The sequence below is a fragment of the Rousettus aegyptiacus genome, unplaced genomic scaffold (genome assembly GCF_014176215.1).
Source record: "Rousettus aegyptiacus isolate mRouAeg1 unplaced genomic scaffold, mRouAeg1.p scaffold_m13_p_12, whole genome shotgun sequence".
Classification (NCBI taxonomy): Eukaryota; Metazoa; Chordata; class Mammalia; order Chiroptera; family Pteropodidae; genus Rousettus; species Rousettus aegyptiacus.
In genome coordinates, this window is record NW_023416287.1 from 32855395 (window position 1) to 32867676 (window position 12282).

At 34.5% G+C, this 12282-nt stretch overlaps 1 protein-coding gene across 3 annotated transcripts in view; it reads left to right on the plus strand.

Annotated features, from left to right (window-relative positions):
* MACROD2 (mono-ADP ribosylhydrolase 2) overlaps positions 1–12282 on the plus strand; it is a 1752897-nt gene that overhangs the window by 1585788 nt on the left and 154827 nt on the right. For all 3 annotated transcript variants that reach the window (XM_036229035.1, XM_036229037.1, XM_036229036.1), the window contains exon 9: positions 4482–4563. In XM_036229035.1, the coding sequence (XP_036084928.1) occupies positions 4482–4563 (82 nt within the window). The remainder of the gene's footprint in view (positions 1–4481; positions 4564–12282) is intronic.

The following is a 12282-nucleotide window of genomic DNA, read 5'->3' on the forward strand; positions in this document are numbered from 1 at the left end:
AAGTAATTGAAATTTTTATATCCTGACAGGTTACACACTTATAAAAAAGGAAGACTGTTATTATTTTCTGCCCTTCACTGTGTTCCTCTACATGATATTCAATGATATGATATTAAAGATTATATCAGTTTGGGTTTAATCAGGGAAGCAGAACATTGTGAGTGATATAGAATAAAAGATTTGTTATAGGGATTAGATTTTATACAATTTGGGGGGAAACTTGGGAAATAAATATCCAAAGGGGATGGTTGGCTGAGCAGAGGAAAGTCCCTAACCAGGACCCATGAGAGGGAGCTGGTAAAGAAGTCGATGGAAAGCCTTTGCTTCAGCATCTGAACATGCCTGGAGTATGTCAGCAGGGCAGGTAATAAAGAGGCACATCAAGAAAGCTGGATGCAAAATTGAAGAGAGCAAGAAAGGACAAAGTAGAAGCCATGAGAGCAAACTGGAACTCACAGGGACAAACTGCTGCATTCATCTGTCTCCCACTGCTGGAACTGCAAAACTGCAATGCCCTAAAGAAGAAGTTGGGACCCTTGCAGTAGAGCTGCACCTCTGCTCAGGATTCAGAGAATCTGAGGCAGGAGAAGCAGCAGGAACTGGAGAGGCTGTGGGCCAGCTAATGAGCAATATGTACATCACCTGCCCAGATCCCGATGCCCTACACCCACAATGGCTACGACTGCACTTCTGCTCTCTAAAGCTCATGGAAATTTCTCTGTGACCAACCCTAACCCAGAACCATTCAGAGAAATGTAATTCCAGCTTAACTAAGTTGACAGAGTACACACTATAACTGAATTTAAAAAAAAAAAAAAAACAGTAAAGGGATATAATTTAATCCTTTCTTTATAAAGACATGAAACCTGGTGTCCAGAGAGATAATGACTTATGCAATGTCGCAGAACTAGTGACAGGTATATAAACTCGATCCCATGTGTGTCCATCTGGGTGATATCACAGAAAGTATGCTGAATATGAAGTTAAGATGCCTGAGATTTTGCCACTAATTATTTGGCCTTGGGAAAATAATAACTCCATTCTAGATACAACTTTCCTTGTGAGATAATGGATCATGGGGTAATCCAACAAATTGAAAGTGCTCAGTTAATATCTAATGAATAAATGAATAAACATTGTCTCTCATGACCAACCATTTTACAAAATTGTTCCATTGCTCAACATAAAGGAAACATTGAAATCATTCTCCTGAGCCTCAATATTTAGGCTTTTTGTATATTTTTATGAAATTTATCTGGGGGTAGAATGGATCACTCAGGCTCTTCCTCCTTTGCACAAGTCAGATTCCCTGTCTTTCAGTCATGTAGCAATTAGACTTTCTATATTCTTCTTGTCACCCCACATGGCTTCTACTTGATGCATTCAGTCTGAGCTTTTCAGCAGGAGTCCAGTGTCACATAGCTGAAACAGCAAGAATCCAAAAAATGGCAATAGGAAGAAGCTAGAAAAATGTCAGATTTCTAGGAATGTATTTCTATGTTTTGCTCACAAATCTGCAGTTTGGGCACAGTTCAGCAGGAATGACTCATCCGTGCTCCATGTGGCATCAATTGGGGTAGCTCAAAGTTTGGAGTTAAATTAACTAAAGGCTGTTAACTTGCAGCTAGGACTATTGGCTAGAAATACATATGGATTCTCCATGTGTCTCCCTGCTTACTTAAGGCATGATGATTGGGCATGAAAGTGATCCTTCCAAGAGGACCAGGCAGAAATCACATCACCTTTTGTGATGTGGACTCAGAGTTCACATATCATTTTGCCAGAGTTAGAGACACTCCCAGATTCCAGAGGAGGAAATAAAGATCCCACCTTTCAATGAAAGGAGTATTATTAGCATTACATTTAAAGAAGAGCCTGAAGACAGGGTATCTCGTTGCTCGCCATCTTGGAAAATGCAATCTACCATTCTGTAAATAGTGATCAATACCTATGATGAGTTTATAAACACAGAGTCTGTCAACAAAATGAGGTCTGTGCAACAGAGAATATGTTTATTCCACTGATATAAATACACGCACATATGCATACATAATGAGTACTTGGCAAATGAAGTTAATTCTTGGTTTCCTCTTGCTTCCAAGATATTATCAGTGTTATGCCTGAGGGCAAGGGTAGGGAATTAGGCCACCTAATTAGTTTAGAGCAAAAGTACTTTCCCCTCATCGTCCAGCTTCTCTCTGAGAAAATAAATCAGGTTGCTGAATTTTGGACCCATATTATTTCCATGGTAACAAAGTCTAAAGTATTAAAAGATAGACTATAATTCTTTGCAATATTTAAGAAATGTTTATTTAGTCTGTGTGGTGTTTAAAAGTGCACTTAATAGCAGTAAACAGCATTACCACTATACCCTCCCCAACACAAACACATTCATACACCATATTAGAGTTTTTAAAAATTCCTAATTTATCCTAAGTGGCCATAAAAATAGGGGAAAAGAGTTAAAATGAGACTGTCCAGACTTGTTTTCTTAGATCTGCTTTTGAGCCAAAGTTTCTTGTTTTAATTTTGATCTCAATTAGGTGGCTTTAGAACTAATCTGACCATCTGAAACCTGGAAAAAATGTCGACCATCATAGGTTACAGAGCTGACAATAATAATGGTGTTTAGAAAATACAAGTAGTTTAGTGCAGCTGGAGAGTAGAGTATGTCTAACACAAAGTTTTATGTTAAGTGGTAGAAACTTTAATTATGAAATGTTTAAAATATACAAAAAATATAGAAAATGATATGATAACCATGTACCCACCTCCATAGTTAATAGCCATTTTAAACCTATTTTCTTTATAAATAAATAAAATATTAACTATTCAGTTAAAGTCTTGCCTGTTCATTCCTTTACCTTCCCTCCCTTTCCATAAATCATAACCATCCTGAAGTTCATGTGTGACATTCCTATGTGTCTCTGTATATTAGTGCTTATGGTGAATCACTACACTGTTGTATCTTTGTGCTTTAAAAATTTATATAAATAGAATCATAGAGTATATACTCCTTTGGAACTCATTTCTATTGTTCAACATTATGATTTTTATTTTTAGCCACAGGGCATAAACACACCATAAGGAAAGTGGAGATGGGCATTCAGTATTGCACAGATAATTAATCATTTATTCAACTAAATTTATAATTCACCTGGAGAGTGAATTGATAGTGACGGTTGTTGCATTTGAAAAAAATGTTAATGATATGCAAACAGGACTGGACACCAGAAACTCAAGTGAATACAGGGAAAAGAAAATATGGTTATTTACACACCAGTTCTTCCATTTCTGAAGGGCAGGTGCTTTCTCTTATGATCCATCCTGTTGGCAGTTACCGAGACTACATGTAGAAATCCAAAGACTGCCCAGAAGGTAGTTCATTTAAATGTGGGTGTAGGCTTTTTAGATATCAGGGAGCCACATCTCCGAGTTTCTATCAGGGAACGCTGATAATTCCTGTGTCCTACTCCTCCTTCTCCTTGCTGCTACCCTTGTAGATCTTCTCTCCTACTGAGAACTTTTGACTTGCCTAGTGTGAGTCTGTGCCCCACAGGCTGCTCCTGAGGGGCTAGAAAGATGATGTCCACTTGAGTTATTTCATGTCCTGCCACATGCATATCCCACTTCTGTTCTCTACTGCCAGGAGAAATGTCTCACTTGATGGTTCTATTCGATGACCAGGTGCAGTTTGATTAATTTCTAACTTACTGTATATTGTTAAAACAAGAGAAGTAAAGGACATTTATTTTCAAGTTACCTATTTAATATCAGATATATATGAGCTGTTATGTGTGTTCCATCCCTCTTTTCTGCTTACCGTACTACTCTCTGAATATCTCGGAACAACTCCTTGCATGTAGAAACACTCTCAGAACAGTAAAAAAGGGACTGCACACACATTTTTCTTTTCAGGCAGTATTTATTTATTCCATAATACCAGATTAAAGTTATATTTACCTCATATTACAGTCAATTAATTATATTTTATTTGTCACATTTCTGAATATGTTAAGCTAAGAGCAACTGACTTCATGCAAATTGAACTGCAAGTTTTTCAGGCTGTATTCAGATACCATTAGGATTTATAAATATATTTATCTAACAAGGGTATGACAAAAACCTTTGTTTACTGACATACTTTATTGTTATGCTGTACGCCTCTCGTGTGGCCCTTTTATAAGACATAAAGTCTAGGTATCCTGTCGGAATCTCAAATCTTATTTATAGCTTGCTGCAAAGTGGCTTATTGTCATTTATTATGTCTTATTTGATTTATATAACATCTTTCCACCATGAGTTTATTTACAAAAAGAGTACACATACACTTAAACTTCATTCAGCGCTGCCATGTAGTTAGCAGTATAGCACCAAAAACCTGTAGGAGGCTTTTCTGTTTGGTTTTGTTCCAAGACTATGTTCTGGGAAGGCAGTCATCATATTTTCTTTCACTTTGAGTGTTTATTGTTTGCCTCTAGGTGGATCGGATCATCTTCTGTGTCTTCTTAGAAGTCGACTTCAAAATCTACAAAAAGAAAATGAGCGAGTTTTTCCCCGTAGGTGAGTAAAGCAATTTGTTTTCTTTGGAATTGAGGATTTGAAAGGTAAAGGCATCACTTATATATCTATTTCATTTCACATCTTAAAGTTTGTTACAAATGTGATCTCCAGGTATCAGTCACCCCTGGCAAGTTGTATCATAGTTTTTAAGAACTCAAGGTGGTGACAGGAAATTTAGTTCCTAGATCTCTCTGTCCCATGAGATCATTCTGTTGTCTTGAGGAAGTCAGTTCATCTTTTGAGTCTCAGTTCCTCCCATCAGAAGTGAGAGACTTGACCCACTGACTTCTAAAGGCTCTTCCTCTATATCCAGGCTTGTGCCTATATCTACCACATTAACACCTTTGTGGGAAATTGTGAGGAGCCCATTTATGTTTGTAGCTGGAATTCAAACTGTTCCTGCATTCCACTCCTATCCCCACGCCAAACCCCATAATTTTCTGGGCCCAGATTACAACAAAGATAGCAGCACTTTCTAGGGCAATCGGAGGAAGGTAGTCATTCACCTTATTTCATACTTATTTCAAAATGTAGGTAAAACATGTCAGCTATTAAAGAACCTTGAATAATGAATTTACATTGACTGAATGTGCCGTTAGTTGGACCTGGTTAATTTAAATATTTCCCCCCACTGTCCTTCTTTCAGTCTATGAAGGCAGAGGCTTATTTAATATTGTTAAATTAGTGTTATTTTTATGTTGCTATTAAAGTCACAGTGACCAAAGAACTTTCCTCAGCTTTGGAAAGAATGAATGACCTCCAGGAAATTTCAAGCAACTGTGAGCATTGATGGTGCCTGCCTTTCAGAGAGCTTTCCTTTGAGGTTTCCATGTTCATTCAAAGTGGCTTTTCATGAAACTGGTGACTCTGGCAGGTGAAAAGGAGTTAGTGGAGGGTGCTGGTGCACAGTCACCCTCGTAAGCAGTTTATCAGAGCTACAAATCAGAGTAAAACAGCTACAGACAACTGCTAGAGATATTCAGCTCTGTGCTAATGTTTCAAGTGGACAAAGATCTTCTGGGTAATTTGAAATCCTTCTCTCTAATTTTATAATTGAAAGGTAAATCTGCTGAGTGTGTTTAATTTGAGACTTTAATACAGTATTTCCCTAACAGAAACACAATGTAAATTTAGAAAGACTCCCAAGTAACAAAGGAAAGAATTGTGATTGTGGTCTTTTCTCCTTTTCCTTCTTTTTCCTTTTTCTTCTTCTCTTCCTTTTTACACCTTTCTTCATTTTTTTTTCAAACACTCTGTTTTACAGACTGTAAAACACTTAATAATTATTTACTAGGTAGCTGCTAGTATGAGTTGAATTTAGTAAATTCTTTTTCACGTAACCTGATGGCTTATTTTTTGTTTCAATCTCTTTGTTTCATCCTCTCTCTTTATTCCCTATATAACCGCAGAGAGCTATTTGTGCCTGTATTTCTATATTTTTAAATATTCTTAAGAGAATGTGTTCATTTATGTACAAAATGTGACTTGCCATGGTGTGTGATGCAAATCTTCTCATGCTTTGTCAATATCACAGTATATTTTATTAGATTTTATAAATTTTGGACTCCTTGAGATGTTTACAAATGATAATATAATTTTCATTTTTCATGTCTTCTAAAATGAAAACTTAATTTCCCTCTAACATAAGATAAAAATAATTGCATAAGTATGATTCATTGATATTATAACAAATCTATCCATCAGCAGGTATTTTCAATGATGCAAAGCCAAAAGTCATACTACGATTTTTAAAAATGGGACAGTTTTAGTGGTTTAGAGTATATTAATAACTATGTAAATAAATTATTGTTTGAAAATTGCTATTCTGAATAAATCCAAAATGTATTTTACTACTTGAATGAGTGAAATAATAATAAAATCATCCTTAGTTTCATATCAATGCTTTGAATCATGGCACATTCATGAATTTATTTCCAGTGCATATTTATAATAGTAAGTACATTTTAAAAATAAATGTCAAAATCCTCCAAAATTGTTGAGTCTTTCTGCAATGCTAAGGCAACAGCCATTTGTAAATTATAATTATGAGATATGAAATAAAGGTAACTTCTAATGGAATATGTGACTGCTAATAGAGATGATATATACTATCTGTCTATGATTTGAATTTATGGTTAATTTATAACCATACTATCTTTAATTAGAATATATTTTTTTCTAACTTGCCGTATATTTTCCCTAGACTGACTTATTCAGAGTATCTCTAATTAGTCTTCTTAATTCTTTCCAAATGCAATAATGGTAATCATTTAAGGGGAAAAAGTAATTTTTATATTAAACCAAATAGCTACATTTTGGGGTATTTTAACCTTATGTCTTTAAATTTCATAATTAGGAATCTGAGACAAATGTATGAGAAAACAATACAAGTTAGATTAGAAAAGATCAAATTAAAGATATAACACATGCATAACTACTACCTAATATAATGATAGGAGTAATAGCTAACATTTACAGATTGCTTTCTATCAGCCAGATACGTGGGTTAAATTGGTTAATCTTCATGATAACTCTGAGAAAATAGGCACTATATTAACCCACATTTAAGATATAGTAAACAATGCATACTTGAGGAAAATGAGGCATACAATTAGGAAGCAATGAAGGTATATTTTAAAATTGAGAATGGCATCTGTCATTGCACAAGTGATAATAGGTTAGTTTCCTCAGAGCATCTTCAGAGAAGTATGGGTTCGATTTCTAAAATGTATTTGAAGCATTGAGAAAGTCTTATTCCTAATTTCAACTGCTGCCTATCATTTTTCAAAGCTGCCATGCTTCTCTTTTTTCTAATATCTGTAAATGTCTTCATGCAGTATTTTATGATATAAGTCAAATTTACATCCTTATCATAGATCTCAAAATCATCCAGTCACCTGCAAGTGAGCAGGAAACTAGTCATCAGAAAGTCAAACACCTTACAGCATGACCAGAGAGCAAGATGGAGACATGCCTGTATTAGTTGGCTAGGGCTGCTGTAACAAAGTACCACGTGTTGGATGGCTCAAACAACTGAAATTTCTTTTCCCACAATTTTGGAGGCTACAGATCCAGAATCTAGATGTCAACAGGGTTGACTTCTTTTGAGGTCTCTTTTGTTGACTTGTAGATGACCATATTCTCTCTGTGTCTTCATGAGGTCTTCGTTCTGTGTGTGTCTGTGTTCTAACTACCTCCTCTTATAAGGAAATCAGTCATATTAGATTAGGGCCCACCCTAATGATCTCCTTTTCAATTAATTATCTATTTAAAGTTCCTATCTCCAAATACAGTCACATTCTGAGGTATTTAGGACCTCGACATATATATTTTTTTTGGCGGGGGGGGGGGGCACAACTCAGTCCTTAATCAGACCCATCATGAAAATATAACTAGGAACCTCAAAGGAAAGAAACCAGCAACAACTTTTTTCCAGCAGTTTTATATCTTGCTGTGAGCGAAGCACATTTGACTTTTTCCTTCCAGATGTACCATTTGGAAGTCTAGTGTGGCAGCTTTATGGTATTGCCATACACTTTAGTTGCAAATAATTTACAGTTATAGTCCACCAGTACATGGCCTACAACAAATAATATTTGTATGATTCGAGTCAGATATTTCTTTGTTCTTAACATAAAAGGTTTGCATTTTTTAGTGTGTAAAATTTACTGTGTGTAGTTTTCATTGATTTGGAATATGGAAGTCAATTTTTTATTAGAGTTTAAGTCCTAATAAAGAATTTAAGGATATTAATTTTCCTCTTAATAACAATGTTAAATTTACAGTTTTGGAACTGTATCAAAGAATCCTGATGTTAGAAACGAGCCCACTCCTTCCTTTAGGGAAACCTTCATTTGTTTACTGCAATGGTTTTCAAATAGGGGTGATTTTGCTCTTCAGTGGACATTTGGTATATTTTTGGTTTCCACTGGGGAAGGGTGAAGGCCAGGGATGCTGCTAAACATCCTACAGTGTACATGACAGTCCCCACAACAAAGAATTATCCAGCTACGGATGTTTATGGAGCAGGGGTTGAGAAGCTCTGGTCTATAGGAACTGTCCTTCTCTTACTATTCCTGCCACAAAGATCGACTTTGTCTTCGGTTTGGGGATATTTCATAGGGTTCTTACCCAAACTTATCTGTCTGGGTTTGGAACCTGTCACCTTAGCCCAACCTCTGGCTTCCTGGATTCATGACTCTCCTCATCTAGACTTCAGGGATTGCCCTCTCTCCACTTCCTCTGTACCCACAGATTTCTATGCATTGACCTCTGTTAACCATATTACCTTCCCAACAAGTGCCTAGTTCTCCAAGCCTTAAACCCACTCCTGATATCGGTCATCTATTGTTGCCCATAACTCTAGTGTATTGTTCTCAAAAAATATGGTTAAGTGTTATGTATACATTTTATACACCTAATGAACAAGTATGGAGATAAAAGCTTATGTACAGAGCAAAGAAAAACAGATTCACTGATTATTCTCTCTATATACCTCAAGCAGAGCTTATTGCTTTTGGCTAAAAGTTTTCATTTTTACCACTGATCATTCATGACCACTGGCTAATAGAATTAAACTTGTGAGCTTACTAATATGTTTGCATTTTAGAAATCTTCAACTCCCTACTAGTATTCAATCTCAACTGATTCACTCACAATGAAAGTATCTATGGCTAACAATTTATTCATGTTCTCTTTTTTTTTAACCCTGAAAGCAATGAAATTTGTCAATTTTTTTGAGCTAGGTAATTTCTAAAACTTAAAAAATATTTGTGTCAACCTATTAATAGTTAAATATAATTAATACGTATCTTTTAAATGGTAACTAAATGAGAAAACTGAGGAGAAAATGATTCCAGGATGCAGATGTATTCATCCCAAACCTATCACTCATATCTATAAAGATGTTCTTTAGACATAAAACTCCATTTATGTTTATGAATGTAACTCAAAAACTCTGGAAAAAATCTAAAAGAAAAGAAGCTAAAAATTTCCCTCCGTTCTTGACAGACACAGCAAAATAATGAGCCAATTGACCCATTAACATTTTGGGGACATTTCTCAAGTACAACTTAAGATGTCAAACCTTATAAAGTTACAAGATCCAATGCCTTAAAAATGAGCTTTGGAAATGGTACACGTGTAAAAAATACATGTATGGCAAATATTAAACTGTAGAAGACAAAATTATTATATATAGGCATTATAAATAAGTTTATACATTATAACTTTACCAAAGATGTTTTTGGTCTTAAATACAGATGTATTTCATTTTTTTTTTGTACATAGCACAAAACATTTTAATGAAAAGTCAAAACTTAATTCAAGTTTTAGTATCTTACCTTGGCAACTTGTTAAATATTTAAACTTATCTCAATGGCTAGCTAAATTGCATAGGTTTTATTCAAATATTAATAGATATATTATTAATTTATTTTATTTGAGTATGTAGATATATTTAGGTTTACTTTTTTTTTACTTTTTAGACACAAATCACTATAAAGAAAATCTCTAATTTTGATTTTAATTAGATCTGTCACATTTTTAACATATCTATTATTTTCTAAACAAAAGAAATTAAGAAACTTCTCAATCAGGTTCCAGTGATTTGATCTGCTAATAGTCTCCCAAACATGTATTAAACGTTATTGATATAATTTTTTTTTTATTTACTTTCCTAATCGTGTGCTTCCATCATTTATTTCTGTCTAAATTATACACATCCTTGCCAGGCAGCTTCAGAGGAACTTTTATATTTTGATTTCTTTTTTACTTCTTTGTCTTATCTCACTAATGTAATGGTAATTTTATAGAGAACAGAGACAATTTAAAATATTTCATGGCACTTCCATAATCTGGAAAAATTTAAATATGTAGTGGATGTTTATTATAGTAAATACAAAACTATCATAAGCTTAAGCTGAAACACTATTTATCTAGTATCATGTAAAATGTCATTTTTTCCCCAAACTATAAGTATTGTTATATAGCATAGCTACATGAGGGTATAACACTTCTTTTCATATATTTTTCAACTGCCAAAACAAGGAAAAAAATATTTATCACCTCCCCCAAAATAATTATATCCTCTGACAAATGGGCATATTAAAAAAACTTTTTACCTGGATCTATTTTTTAAAAATTATAAAGAGAAAGTAGTCACATTACCCCTTCTTTATCTCCTACTCAATGATTTTGCAAGTTTCTTTCATCCATCATTATTTATTATCTTTCTGCCCCTCAAAAACCAAATAATTTATTATATGCCTACTGTGTGCCCAAAACTTTGATCACTACTGCATTTAAGATATAGTTCTTATAATATGCCTGAGAAGCAAATACTATGCAGAACAGTTGAAAGACAATATTAACAAATAATTTAGTATAGAACTGGTATGATCATAGTACCCACGAATTCAGAGGCAAATATGTATGAGGACCAGGGCAACTGAGGTACATTTAATGAACAATGTGGTACTTGCGGTAATCTTTAAAGGATGAGCAGGAGCAAAGAAGTGATGCCAAGTGTTATGTAAGTGACATAGAGGAAGAAAGGCAGTTCAGATGGAAGAATCTGTAAAGTAAGTAGAATTCTTATATCTAATTTGTGAATCCTTGACTAAGAAATGTTGACACTCGTCACCACGTAAGAAACAGTTGGTGCTAAGAGTGGATCTTTGAGTGTGGAGGGGGGGTAACATGGTAGATCCTATATTTAAGAAAGATTAATTCAGTTCTGACTTAAGAGACCAACCTTCCCGCAATAACTCTATGGCATAGTTTCATCATCCACTTTTATTGGGATAGATATAAACAGAGGCTGAAGAAAACTTAGTAAATTTCCCAAAGTCACAGACTTGAGTATTTTTAATCTCAAAGCCTTTCCACCATGCAATCCTTCTTCCCATAGCAGTCCTGAAAATATGGATAATTGTTTGAGGCTTGACTTTCTGCAAAAAAAAAAAAAAAAAAATCATGTATTATCTAGAGCTCCTGAAAAGCTAATGTGCCTTCTTCAGCCATATGCAATATGCACATGTCCTCTTTACTTCTCAAGAATGATAATGAAGCACAGGGTGCAGTAATCTGCTAAGGTTTTCTTTTACTTGTCAACATAATGAGAAGAAGACAAAGCTTGAAGGCAGTATTGGTGACAAGGGTGGTGAAGCTCTGAAAAAGTTAACCAAGAACTTGTGAAGAGCTCAATACATTGTCAAAAGCATCTAAGTATAGGATGGAAACCACTGGGTTTGTCATCACAAGAAATAGTTTCTATTCCTGTTACAACCACCTTAGAACTGTGTGACTTTGTGCATGTTGCTTAATCTTTCTATGCTTCAGTTTTGTCATGTGCAAACACAGTAATGGGCCAATTCCAACTAGAATGAATAACAGTGTAAATAAATATTCACAGAGGTGTGCAGACCACACATTATAAATTTAAAAATATCTATATTTATTTCTTATTACAATTTTAAAAGGAAGTTTTTCAATTATTGTGACTATCTTATAAAATATATATATATAATTTCTTATTACAAAAGTAGTACAGATTTATAGCAAAAAAAAAAAAACATAATAAAAGAGAAGAAAATGCTAACCATCTCCTGCCCTACAGTCCAGAGATGAATTAGATTTTATTGTTTACCCTTCAGGTCTTTTAAAATGGAAAATGCAAATAACCAAAAATGCAGTCTTATAAATTGCTGTATGTCACCT